Here is a 16923-nt window from a genome sequence, read left to right on the forward strand (position 1 = left end):
TGTACATTAATGAGCTGGGTAGATGGCTAGATGAAGAAAAGTACCTTTAAAAGGTTGACATATGTTTGTTTTTGTTTTTTCCCATTTTCCCCAACCAAGATCGCACCACTTCAAATATAGTGTACAAATTTTCCCATCCGTCAGCTGTACTTATGGATTTTGAAAATGCTGTACTCTATATGGTCTTGGTGGGACCATAAGCTGTGGTACTCATACCATTAGATCTGGTTAAATGCAGGATTTAGGCTTGTTGGTATGTATTTCAAAACTAAGTCAGCTGTAGTGTAAACTGAACAGTTTTAAGATAACCTGTCTCATTTCAAACACTGAGCAATCTTTGTCTGAGAGTATGAAATTTTATGCAGATCTAAAAATCTTAGATAAAATGCCTCCTTGCATCTGGAAAGTCCTTGCATAAAGGGGCAGTAAACTGGAATGTAATATATATATATATATATATATATATATATATATATATATATATATATATATATATATATATATATATATAAATAAAATGCATATCTGCCAAAAGGGCATCTACCATTTGTGTATTGAGGAGGAAACATTTCTGCATGGTTTTAAATATAGAATTTCTACAGCATTGTCAAATAATCATAAATACACACTGAGCATAGTGGTTTAGTGCACACTAAGAAATCCTCTCAAATGCTAATACTTTACTCCTTGTAATAACATTTCCCATGCTCAATTAGCACTCTGCTGTAGTACCCACTGGTGGCTGCCAAAATTTAAAAAAAAAAAAAAAAATTTTTTTTTAGTTCTTGCCTCATGGGGCCCCCCTGGCTCATTGGGCCCCTGACAGGAGTCACCCCTGTCACCCCCTGATGGCGGCCCTGCCTGTGTGAGAGTGTGACAGAGAGTGATAGAGAGAAGTGAGAGAGGCCCCTGTGTGAGAGTGTGACGGAGAGTGATAGAGAGAAGAAGTGAGAGAGGCTCCCGTGTGAGAGTGTGACGGAGAGTGATAGAGAGAAGTGAGAGAGGCCCCTGTGTGAGAGTGTGACGGAGAGTGATAGAGAGAAGTGAGAGAGGCCCCTGTGTGAGAGTGTGACGGAGAGTGATAGAGAGAAGTGAGAGAGGCCCCTGTGTGAGAGTGTGACGGAGAGTGATAGAGAGAAGTGAGAGAGGCTCCCGTGTGAGAGTGTGACGGAGAGTGATAGAGAGAAGTGAGAGAGGCCCCTGTGTGAGAGTGTGACGGAGAGTGATAGAGAGAAGAAGTGAGAGAGGCTCCCGTGTGAGAGTGTGACGGAGAGTGATAGAGAGAAGTGAGAGAGGCCCCTGTGTGAGAGTGTGACGGAGAGTGATAGAGAGAAGAAGTGAGAGAGGCCCCTGTGTGAGAGGGTTGGAAAGAGAGGGAGAGATGGATGGAACATAAGAGGAGCTGGGATGGGTAGGATAGAAGGTAAAAGTAAAAGATCATAATAGAACAGAAAGAGAAAAAGAGAATAACAATTATTGGGGTATAAATAGATTATTGAAAGATAAGAATGAGATAAAGAGAAGGGAAGAAGGACATTGCAGAGGTTTTCAGACATGGATGTTGTGCTTTGTGGGTCTCACCTGTCGGAGGAACGTATGAGGAATGTGACCATTATGATAAAGATGAGAGTCGCTAAACATGGTGCCAAGATGTGAGTGACAAGGTGTGAAGCCGACACAACTGTAGCTATGGGAACAAAAAGCTCATTAGATACATTTTGCTGTGTAACACAAAACTACACAATGCTGCAGACACATTACACTATTAGATGTATCCTGCTGTGTAACACAAAACTACACAATGCTGCACACACATTACACTATTAGATGTATCCTGTTGTGTAACACAAAACTACACAATGCTGCAGACACATTACACTATTAGATGTATCCTGCTGTGTAACACAAAACTACACAATGCTACACACACATTACACTATTAGATACATTCTGCTGTGTAACACAAAACTACACAATGCTACACACACATTACACTATTAGATGTATTCTGCTGTGTAACACAAAACTACACAATGCTGCACACACATTACACTATTAGATACATTCTGCTGTGTAACACAAAACTACACAATGCTACACACACATTACACTATTAGATGTATTCTGCTGTGTAACACAAAACTACACAATGCTGCTCACACATTACACTATTAGATACATTCTGCTGTGTAACACAAAACTACACAATGCTGCACACGCATTACACTATTAGATGTATCTTGCTGTGTAACACAAAACTACACAATGCTGCACACACATTACACTATTAGATGTATCCTGCTGTGTAACACAAAACTACACAATGCTGCATACACATTACACTATTAGATGTATCTTGTTGTGTAACACAAAACTACACAATGCTGCAGACACATTACACTATTAGATGTATCCTGCTGTGTAACACAAAACTACACAATGCTGCACACACATTACACTATTAGATACATTCTGCTGTGTAACACAAAACTACACAATGCTACACACACATTACACTATTAGATGTATTCTGCTGTGTAACACAAAACTACACAATGCTGCTCACACATTACACTATTAGATACATTCTGCTGTGTAACACAAAACTACACAATGCTGCACACGCATTACACTATTAGATGTATCTTGCTGTGTAACACAAAACTACACAATGCTGCACACACATTACACTATTAGATGTATCCTGCTGTGTAACATAAAACTACACAATGCTGCATACACATTACACTATTAGATGTATCTTGTTGTGTAACACAAAACTACACAATGCTGCAGACACATTACACTATTAGATACATTCTGCTGTGTAACACAAAACTACACAATGCTGCCCACACATTACACTATTAGATACATTCTGCTGTGTAACACAAAACTACACAATGCTGCCCACACATTACACTATTAGATGTATTCTGCTGTGTAACACAAAACTACACAATGCTGCACACACATTACACTATTAGATGTATCCTGCTGTGTAACACAAAACTACACAATGCTGCATACACATTACACTATTAGATGTATCCTGCTGTGTAACACAAAACTACACAATGCTGCACACACATTACACTATTAGATGTATCCTGCTGTGTAACACAAAACTACACAATGCTGCAGACACATTACACTATTAGATACATTCTGCTGTGTAACACAAAACTACACAATGCTGCCCACACATTACACTATTAGATACATTCTGCTGTGTAACACAAAACTACACAATGCTGCCCACACATTACACTATTAGATGTATCTTGTTGTGTAACACAAAACTACACAATGCTGCAGACACATTACACTATTAGATACATTCTGCTGTGTAACACAAAACTACACAATGCTGCCCACACAATACACTATTAGATACATTCTGCTGTGTAACACAAAACTACACAATGCTGCCCACACATTACACTATTAGATGTATTCTGCTGTGTAACACAAAACTACACAATGCTGCACACACATTACACTATTAGATACATTCTGCTGTGTAACACAAAACTACACAATGCTGCCCACACATTACACTATTAGATGTATTCTGCTGTGTAACACAAAACTACACAATGCTGCACACACATTACACTATTGGATGTATCCTGCTGTGTAACACAAAACTACACAATGCTGCACACACATTACACTATTAGATGTATCCTGCTGTGTAACACAAAACTACACTATGCTGCACACACATTACACTATTAGATGTATCCTGCTGTTTAACACAAAACTACACAATGCTGCAGACACATTACACTATTAGATGTATCCTGCTGTGTAACACAAAACTACACAATGCTGCACACACATTACATTATCAGATACATTCTGCTGTGTAACACAAAACTACACAATGCTGCAGACACATTACACTATTAGATGTATCCTGCTGTGTAACACAAAACTACACAATGCTGCACACACATTACACTATTAGATGTAAACTGCTGTGTAACACAAAACTACACAATGCTGCATACACATTACATTATTAGATACATTCTGCTGTGTAACACAAAACTACACAATGCTGCACACACATTACACTATTAGATGTATCCTGCTGTGTAACACAAAACTACACAATGCTGCACACACATTACACTATTAGATGTATCCTGCTGTGTAACACAAAACTACACAATGCTGCTCACACATTACACTATTAGATGTATCCTGCTGTGTAACACAAAACTACACAATGCTGCAGACACATTACACTATTAGATGTATCCTGCTGTGTAACACAAAACTACACAATGCTGCACACACATTACACTATTAGATGTATCCTGCTGTGTAACACAAAACTACACAATGCTGCACACACATTACACTATTAGATGTATCCTGCTGTGTAACACAAAACTACACAATGCTGCAGACACATTACACTATTAGATGTATCCTGTTGTGTAACACAAAACTACACAATGCTGCACACACATTACACTATTAGATGTATCCTGCTGTGTAACACAAAACTAAACAATGCTGCACACACATTACACTATTAGATGTATCCTGCTGTGTAACACAAAACTACATAATGCTGCACACACATTACACTATTAGATGTATCCTGTTGTGTAACACAAAACTAGACAATGCTGCACACACATTACACTATTAGATGTATCCTGCTGTGTAACACAAAACTACACAATGCTGCACACACATTACACTATTAGATGTATCCTGCTGTGTAACACAAAACTACATAATGCTGCACACACATTACACTATTAGATGTATCCTGCTGTGTAACACAAAACTACACAATGCTGCACACACATTACACTATTAGATGTATCCTGCTGTGTAACACAAAACTACACAATGCTGCACACACATTACACTATTAGATGTATCCTGTTGTGTAACACAAAACTACACAATGCTGCACACACATTACACTATTAGATGTATCCTGTTGTGTAACACAAAACTACACAATGCTGAACACACATTACACTATTAGATGTATCCTGCTGTGTAACACAAAACTACATAATGCTGCACACACATATTACACTATTAGATGTATCCTGCTGTGTAACACAAAACTACATAATGCTGCACACATATTACACTATTAGATGTATCCTGCTGTGTAATACAAAACTACACAATGCTGCACACACATTACACTATTAGATGTATCCTGCTGTGTAACACAAAACTACACAATGCTGCACACACATTACACTATTAGATGTATCCTGTTGTGTAACACAAAACTACACAATGCTGCAGACACATTACACTATTAGATGTATCCTGCTGTGTAACACAAAACTACACAATGCTGCACACACATTACACTATTAGATGTATCCTGCTGTGTAACACAAAACTACATAATGCTGCACACACATTACACTATTAGATGTATCCTGCTGTGTAACACAAAACTACACAATGCTGCACACACATTACACTATTAGATGTATCCTGCTGTGTAACACAAAACTACATAATGCTGCACACACATTACACTATTAGATACATTCTGCTGTGTAACACAAAACTACACAATGCTGCACACACATTACACTATTAGATGTATCCTGCTGTGTAACACAAAACTACACAATGCTGCACACACATTACACTATTAGATGTATCCTGCTGTGTAACACAAAACTACACAATGCTGCTCACACATTACACTATTAGATGTATCCTGTTGTGTAACACAAAACTACACAATGCTGCACACACATTACACTATTAGATGTATCCTGCTGTGTAACACAAAACTACACAATGCTGCATACACATTACACTATTAGATGTATCCTGTTGTGTAACACAAAACTACATAATGCTGCACACACATTACACTATTAGATGTATCCTGCTGTGTAACACAAAACTACACAATGCTGCACACACATTACACTATTAGATGTATCCTGCTGACGTCACACAAAACTACACAATGCTGCATACACATTACACTATTAGATGTATCCTGCAGTGTAACACAAAACTACACAATGCTGCACACACATTACACTATTAGATGTATCCTGCTGTGTAACACAAAACTACACAATGCTGCACACACATTACACTATTAGATACATTCTGCTGTGTAACACAAAACTACACAATGCTGCACACACATTGCACTATTTGCTGTATCCTGCTGTGTAGCACAAAACTACACAATGCTGCACACACATTACACTATTAGATGTATCCTGTTGTGTAACACAAAACTACACAATGCTGCACACACATTACACTATTAGATGTATCCTGCAGTGTAACACAAAACTACACAATGCTGCAGACACATTACACTATTAGATACATTCTGCTGTGTAACACAAAACTACACAATGCTGCACACACATTACACTATTAGATGTATCTTGCTGTGTAACACAAAACTACACAATGCTGCACACACATTACACTATTAGATGTATCCTGCTGTGTAACACAAAACTACACAATGCTGCACACACATTACACTATTAGATGTATCCTGCTGTGTAACACAAAACTACACAATGCTGCAGACACATTACACTATTAGATGTATCCTGCTGTGTAACACAAAACTACACAATGCTGCATACACAAACTATTAGATGTATCCTGCAGTGTAACACAAAACTACACAATGCTGCACACACATTACACTATTAGATGTATCCTGCTGTGTAACACAAAACTACACAATGCTGCACACACATTACACTATTAGATGTATCCTGCTGTGTAACACAAAACTACACAATGCTGCAGACACATTACACTATTAGATGTATCCTGTTGTGTAACACAAAACTACACAATGCTGCACACACATTACACTATTAGATGTATCCTGCTGTGTAACACAAAACTACACAATGCTGCACACACATTACACTATTAGATGTATCCTGCTGTGTAACACAAAACTACACAATGCTGCACACACATTACACTATTAGATGTATCCTGCTGTGTAACACAAAACTACACAATGCTGCAGACACATTACACTATTAGATGTATCCTGCTGTGTAACACAAAACTACACAATGCTGCATACACAAACTATTAGATGTATCCTGCAGTGTAACACAAACCTACACAATGCTGCACACACATTACACTATTAGATGTATCCTGCTGTGTAACACAAAACTACACAATGCTGCAGACACATTACACTATTAGATGTATCATGCTGTGTAACACAAAACTACGCAATGCTGCAGACACATTACACTATTAGATGTATCCTGTTGTGTAACACAAAACTACACAATGCTGCACACACATTACACTATTAGATGTATCCTGCTGTGTAACACAAAACTACACAATGCTGCACACACATTACACTATTAGATGTATCCTGTCGTCTAACACAAAACTACACAATGCTGCACACACATTACACTATTAGATGTATCCTGCTGTGTAACACAAAACTACACTATGCTGCATACACATTACACTATTAGATGTATCCTGCTGTGTAACACAAAACTACACAATGCTGCACACACATTACACTATTAGATGTATCCTGCTGTGTAACACAAAACTACACAATGCTACTCACACATTACACTATTAGATGTATCCTGCTGTGTAACACAAAACTACACTATGCTGCATACACATTACACTATTAGATGTATCCTGCTGTGTAACACAAAACTACACAATGTTGCACAAACATTACACTATTAGATATATCCTGCTTTGTAACACAAAACTACACAATGCTGCACACACATTACACTATTAGATGTATCCTGCTGTGTAACACAAAACTACACAATGCTGCACACACATTACACTAGTAGATGTATCCTGCTGTGTAACACAAAATTACACAATGCTGAACACACATTACACTATTAGATGTATCCTGCTGTGTAACACAAAACTACACAATGCTGCACACACATTACACTATTAGATGTATCCTGCAGTGTAACACAAAACTACATAATGCTGCACACATATTACACTATTAGATGTATCCTGCTGTGTAACACAAAACTACACAATGCTGCACACACATTACACTAGTAGATGTATCCTGCTGTGTAACACAAAACTACACAATGCTGCACACACATTACACTATTAGATGTATCCTGCTGTGTAACACAAAATTACACAATGCTACAAGCACATTACACTATTAGATGTATCCTGCTGTGTAACACAAAACTACACAATGCTGCACACACATTACACTATTAGATGTATCCTGCTGTGTAACACAAAATTACACAATGCTACACGCACATTACACTATTAGATGTATCCTGCTGTGTAACACAAAATTACACAATGCTACACGCACATTACACTATTAGATGTATCCTGCTGTGTAACACAAAATTACACAATGCTACACGCACATTACACTATTAGATGTATCCTGCTGTGTAACACAAAATTACACAATGCTACACGCACATTACACTATTAGATGTATCCTGTTGTGTAACACAAAACTACACAATGCTGCACACACATTAACTATTAGATGTATCCTGCTGTGTAACACAAAACTACACAATGCTGCCCACACATTAACTATTAGATGTATTCTGCTGTGTAACACAAAACTACACAATGATACACACACATTACACTATTAGATGTATCCTGCTGTGTAACACAAAACTACACAATGCTGCACACACATTACACTATTAGATGTATCCTGCTGTGTAACACAAAACTACACAATGCTGCACACACATTACACTATTAGATGTATCCTGCTGTGTAACACAAAATTACACAATGCTACAAGCACATTACACTATTAGATGTATCCTGCTGTGTAACACAAAACTACACAATGCTGCACACACATTACACTATTAGATGTATCCTGCTGTGTAACACAAAATTACACAATGCTACACGCACATTACACTATTAGATGTATCCTGCTGTGTAACACAAAATTACACAATGCTGCACACACATTACACTATTAGATGTATCCTGCTGTGTAACACAAAACTACACAATGCTGCTCACACATTACACTATTAGATGTATCCTGCTGTGTAACACAAAACTACACAATGCTGCAGACACATTACACTATTAGATGTATCCTGCTGTGTAACACAAAACTACACAATGCTGCACACACATTACACTATTAGATGTATCCTGCTGTGTAACACAAAACTACACAATGCTGCACACACATTACACTATTAGATGTATCCTGCTGTGTAACACAAAACTACACAATGCTGCAGACACATTACACTATTAGATGTATCCTGTTGTGTAACACAAAACTACACAATGCTGCACACACATTACACTATTAGATGTATCCTGCTGTGTAACACAAAACTACATAATGCTGCACACACATTACACTATTAGATGTATCCTGTTGTGTAACACAAAACTAGACAATGCTGCACACACATTACACTATTAGATGTATCCTGCTGTGTAACACAAAACTACACAATGCTGCACACACATTACACTATTAGATGTATCCTGCTGTGTAACACAAAACTACATAATGCTGCACACACATTACACTATTAGATGTATCCTGCTGTGTAACACAAAACTACACAATGCGGCACACACATTACACTATTAGATGTATCCTGCTGTGTAACACAAAACTACACAATGCTGCACACACATTACACTATTAGATGTATCCTGTTGTGTAACACAAAACTACACAATGCTGCACACACATTACACTATTAGATGTATCCTGTTGTGTAACACAAAACTACACAATGCTGAACACACATTACACTATTAGATGTATCCTGCTGTGTAACACAAAACTACATAATGCTGCACACACATATTACACTATTAGATGTATCCTGCTGTGTAACACAAAACTACATAATGCTGCACACATATTACACTATTAGATGTATCCTGCTGTGTAATACAAAACTACACAATGCTGCACACACATTACACTATTAGATGTATCCTGCTGTGTAACACAAAACTACACAATGCTGCACACACATTACACTATTAGATGTATCCTGTTGTGTAACACAAAACTACACAATGCTGCAGACACATTACACTATTAGATGTATCCTGCTGTGTAACACAAAACTACACAATGCTGCACACACATTACACTATTAGATGTATCCTGCTGTGTAACACAAAACTACATAATGCTGCACACACATTACACTATTAGATGTATCCTGCTGTGTAACACAAAACTACACAATGCTGCACACACATTACACTATTAGATGTATCCTGCTGTGTAACACAAAACTACATAATGCTGCACACACATTACACTATTAGATACATTCTGCTGTGTAACACAAAACTACACAATGCTGCACACACATTACACTATTAGATGTATCCTGCTGTGTAACACAAAACTACACAATGCTGCACACACATTACACTATTAGATGTATCCTGCTGTGTAACACAAAACTACACAATGCTGCTCACACATTACACTATTAGATGTATCCTGCTGACGTCACACAAAACTACACAATGCTGCATACACATTACACTATTAGATGTATCCTGCAGTGTAACACAAAACTACACAATGCTGCACACACATTACACTATTAGATGTATCCTGCTGTGTAACACAAAACTACACAATGCTGCACACACATTACACTATTAGATACATTCTGCTGTGTAACACAAAACTACACAATGCTGCACACACATTGCACTATTTGCTGTATCCTGCTGTGTAGCACAAAACTACACAATGCTGCACACACATTACACTATTAGATGTATCCTGTTGTGTAACACAAAACTACACAATGCTGCACACACATTACACTATTAGATGTATCCTGCAGTGTAACACAAAACTACACAATGCTGCAGACACATTACACTATTAGATACATTCTGCTGTGTAACACAAAACTACACAATGCTGCACACACATTACACTATTAGATGTATCTTGCTGTGTAACACAAAACTACACAATGCTGCACACACATTACACTATTAGATGTATCCTGCTGTGTAACACAAAACTACACAATGCTGCACACACATTACACTATTAGATGTATCCTGCTGTGTAACACAAAACTACACAATGCTGCAGACACATTACACTATTAGATGTATCCTGCTGTGTAACACAAAACTACACAATGCTGCATACACAAACTATTAGATGTATCCTGCAGTGTAACACAAAACTACACAATGCTGCACACACATTACACTATTAGATGTATCCTGCTGTGTAACACAAAACTACACAATGCTGCACACACATTACACTATTAGATGTATCCTGTAACACAAAACTACACAATGCTGCAGACACATTACACTATTAGATGTATCCTGTTGTGTAACACAAAACTACACAATGCTGCACACACATTACACTATTAGATGTATCCTGCTGTGTAACACAAAACTACACAATGCTGCACACACATTACACTATTAGATGTATCCTGCTGTGTAACACAAAACTACACAATGCTGCACACACATTACACTATTAGATGTATCCTGCTGTGTAACACAAAACTACACAATGCTGCAGACACATTACACTATTAGATGTATCCTGCTGTGTAACACAAAACTACACAATGCTGCACACACATTAAACTAGTAGATGTATCCTGCTGTGTAACACAAAATTACACAATGCTGCACACACATTACACTATTAGATGTATCCTGCTGTGTAACACAAAACTACACAATGCTGCATACACAAACTATTAGATGTATCCTGCAGTGTAACACAAAACTACACAATGCTGCACACACATTACACTATTAGATGTATCCTGCTGTGTAACACAAAACTACACAATGCTGCAGACACATTACACTATTAGATGTATCCTGCTGTGTAACACAAAACTACGCAATGCTGCAGACACATTACACTATTAGATGTATCCTGTTGTGTAACACAAAACTACACAATGCTGCACACACATTACACTATTAGATGTATCCTGCTGTGTAACACAAAACTACACAATGCTGCACACACATTACACTATTAGATGTATCCTGTCGTCTAACACAAAACTACACAATGCTGCACACACATTACACTATTAGATGTATCCTGCTGTGTAACACAAAACTACACTATGCTGCATACACATTACACTATTAGATGTATCCTGCTGTGTAACACAAAACTACACAATGCTGCTCACACATTACACTATTAGATGTATCCTGCTGTGTAACACAAAACTACACTATGCTGCATACACATTACACTATTAGATGTATCCTGCTGTGTAACACAAAACTACACAATGTTGCACAAACATTACACTATTAGATATATCCTGCTTTGTACCACAAAACTACACAATGCTGCACACACATTACACTATTAGATGTATCCTGCTGTGTAACACAAAACTACACAATGCTGCACACACATTAAACTAGTAGATGTATCATGCTGTGTAACACAAAATTACACAATGCTGCACACACATTACACTATTAGATGTATCCTGCTGTGTAACACAAAACTACACAATGCTGCACACACATTACACTATTAGATGTATCCTGCAGTGTAACACAAAACTACATAATGCTGCACACATATTACACTATTAGATGTATCCTGCTGTGTAACACAAAACTACACAATGCTGCACACACATTACACTAGTAGATGTATCCTGCTGTGTAACACAAAACTACACAATGCTGCACACACATTACACTATTAGATGTATCCTGCTGTGTAACACAAAATTACACAATGCTACAAGCACATTACACTATTAGATGTATCCTGCTGTGTAACACAAAACTACACAATGCTGCACACACATTACACTATTAGATGTATCCTGCTGTGTAACACAAAATTACACAATGCTACACGCACATTACACTATTAGATGTATCCTGCTGTGTAACACAAAATTACACAATGCTACACGCACATTACACTATTAGATGTATCCTGCTGTGTAACACAAAATTACACAATGCTACACGCACATTACACTATTAGATGTATCCTGCTGTGTAACACAAAATTACACAATGCTACACGCACATTACACTATTAGATGTATCCTGTTGTGTAACACAAAACTACACAATGCTGCACACACATTAACTATTAGATGTATCCTGCTGTGTAACACAAAACTACACAATGCTGCCCACACATTAACTATTAGATGTATTCTGCTGTGTAACACAAAACTACACAATGCTACACACACATTACACTATTAGATGTATCCTGCTGTGTAACACAAAACTACACAATGCTGCACACACATTACACTATTAGATGTATCCTGCTGTGTAACACAAAACTACACAATGCTGCACACACATTACACTATTAGATGTATCCTGCTGTGTAACACAAAATTACACAATGCTACAAGCACATTACACTATTAGATGTATCCTGCTGTGTAACACAAAACTACACAATGCTGCACACACATTACACTATTAGATGTATCCTGCTGTGTAACACAAAATTACACAATGCTACACGCACATTACACTATTAGATGTATCCTGCTGTGTAACACAAAATTACACAATGCTACACGCACATTACACTATTAGATGTATCCTGCTGTGTAACACAAAATTACACAATGCTACACGCACATTACACTATTAGATGTATCCTGTTGTGTAACACAAAACTACACAATGCTGCACACACATTAACTATTAGATGTATCCTGCTGTGTAACACAAAACTACACAATGCTGCCCACACATTAACTATTAGATGTATTCTGCTGTGTAACACAAAACTACACAATGCTACACACACATTACACTATTAGATGTGTCCTGCTGTGTAACACAAAACTAAACAATGCTGCATACACATTACACTATTAGATGTATCCTGCTGTGTAACACAAAACTACACAATGCTGCTCACACATTAAACTATTAGATGTATCCTGCTGTGTAACTCAAAACTACACAATGCTGCTCATGCATTACACTATTAGATGTATCTTGCTGTGTAACACAAAACTACACAATGCTGCACACACATTACACTATTAGATACATTCTGCTGTGTAACACAAAACTACACAATGCTGCAGACACATTACACTATTAGATGTATCCTGCTGTGTAACACAAAACTACACAATGCTGCACACACATTACACTATTAGATACATTCTGCTGTGTAACACAAAACTACACAATGCTGCACACACATTACACTATTAGATACATTCTGCTGTGTAACACAAAACTACACAATGCTGCACACACATTGCACTATTTGCTGTATCCTGCTGTGTAGCACAAAACTACACAATGCTGCATACACATTACACTATTAGATGTATCCTGCTGTGTAACTCAAAACTACACAATGCTGCTCACGCATTACACTATTAGATGTATCCTGCTGTGTAACACAAAACTACACAATGCTGCTCACACATTAAACTATTAGATGTATCCTGCTGTGTAACTCAAAACTACACAATGCTGCTCACGCATTACACTATTAGATGTATCCTGCTGTGTAACACAAAACTACACAATGCTGCATACACATTACACTATTAGATACATTCTGCTGTGTAACACAAAACTACACAATGCTGCAGACACATTACACTATTAGATATATCCTGCTGTGTAACACAAAACTGCACAATGCTGCACACACATTACACTATTAGATACATTCTGCTGTGTAACACAAAACTACACAATGCTGCACACACATTACACTATTAGATACATTCTGCTGTGTAACACAAAACTACACAATGCTGCACACACATTGCACTATTTGCTGTAACCTGCTGTGTAGCACAAAACTACACAATGCTGCACACACATTACACTATTAGATACATTCTGCTGTGTAACAAAAAACTACACAATGCTGCACACACATTGCACTATTTGCTGTAACCTGCTGTGTAGCACAAAACTACACAATGCTGCACACACATTACACTATTAGATGTATCCTGCTGTGTAACACAAAACTACACAATGCTGCACACACATTACACTATTAGATGTATCCTGTTGTGTAACACAAAACTACACAATGCTCCACACACATTATACTATTAGATGTATCCTGCTGTGTAACACAAAACTACACAATGCTGCTCACACATTACACTATTAGATGTATCCTGCTGTGTAACACAAAACTACACAATGCTGCACACACATTACACTATTAGATGTATCCTGCTGTGTAACACAAAACTACACAATGCTGCTCACACATTACACTATTAGATGTATCCTGCTGTGTAACACAAAACTACACAATGCTGCAGACACATTACACTATTAGATGTACCCTGCTGTGTAACACAAAACTACACAATGCTGCACACACATTACACTATTAGATGTATCCTGTTGTGTAACACAAAACTACACAATGCTGCTCACACATTAAACTATTAGATGTACCCTGCTGTGTAACTCAAAACTACACAATGCTGCTCACACATTACACTATTAGATGTATCCTGCTGTTTAACACAAAACTACACAATGCTGCACACACATTACACTATTAGATGTATCCTGCTGTGTAACACAAAACTACACAATGCTGCTCACACATTACACTATTAGATGTATCCTGCTGTGTAACACAAAACTACACAATGCTGCTCACACATTACACTATTAGATGTATCCTGCTGTGTAACACAAAACTACACAATGCTGCAGACACATTACACTATTAGATGTACCCTGCTGTGTAACACAAAACTACACAATGCTGCACACACATTACACTATTAGATGTATCCTTTTGTTTAACACAAAACTACACAATGCTGCTCACACATTAAACTATTAGATGTACCCTGCTGTGTAACTCAAAACTACACAATGCTGCTCACACATTACACTATTAGATGTATCTTGCTGTGTAACACAAAACTACACAATGCTGCACACACATTACACTATTAGATACATTCTGCTGTGTAACACAAAACTACATAATGCTGCACACACATTACACTATTAGATGTATCCTGCTGTGTAACACAAAACTACACAATGCTGCAGACACATTACACTATTAGATGTATCCTGCTGTGTAACACAAAACTACACAATGCTACAGACACATTACACTATTAGATGTATCCTGTTGTGTAACACAAAACTACACAATGCTGCACACACATTACACTATTAGATGTATCCTGCTGTGTAACACAAAACTACACAATGCTGCATACACATTACACTATTAGATGTATCCTGCTGTGTAACACAAAATTACACAATGCTGCACACACATTACACTATTAGATGTATCCTGCTGTGTAACACAAAACTACACAATGCTGCACACACATTACACTATTAGATACATTCTGCTGTGTAACACAAAACTACACAATGCTGCAGACACATTACACTATTAGATGTATCCTGCTGACGTAACACAAAACTACACAATGCTGCAGACACATTACACTATTAGATGTATCCTGTTGTGTAACACAAAACTACACAATGCTGCATACACATTACACTATTAGATGTATCCTGCTGTGTAACACAAAACTACACAATGCTGCACACACATTACACTATTAGATGTATCCTGCTGTGTAACACAAAACTACACAATGCTGCATACACATTACACTATTAGATGTATCCTGTTGTGTAACACAAAACTACACTATGCTGCATACACATTACACTATTAGATGTATCCTGTTGTGTAACACAAAACTACACAATGTTACACACACATTACACTATTAGATGTATCCTGCTGTGTAACACAAAATTACACAATGCTGCACACACATTACACTATTAGATACATTCTGCTGTGTAACACAAAACTACACA

General features: G+C 37.4%; 1 protein-coding gene across 1 annotated transcript in view; it reads right to left on the reverse strand.

The window, feature by feature from the left end:
* The window catches only part of IL2RB (interleukin 2 receptor subunit beta), an 80925-nt gene that overhangs the window by 45899 nt on the left and 18103 nt on the right, over positions 1 to 16923 (reverse strand). Inside the window, exon 8 of the mRNA XM_053721223.1 lies at positions 1582 to 1687. Coding sequence (XP_053577198.1) covers positions 1582 to 1687 — 106 coding nt within the window. The remainder of the gene's footprint in view (positions 1 to 1581; positions 1688 to 16923) is intronic.

Source organism: Bombina bombina, chromosome 7 (assembly GCF_027579735.1).
Source record: "Bombina bombina isolate aBomBom1 chromosome 7, aBomBom1.pri, whole genome shotgun sequence".
NCBI lineage: Eukaryota > Metazoa > Chordata > Amphibia > Anura > Bombinatoridae > Bombina > Bombina bombina.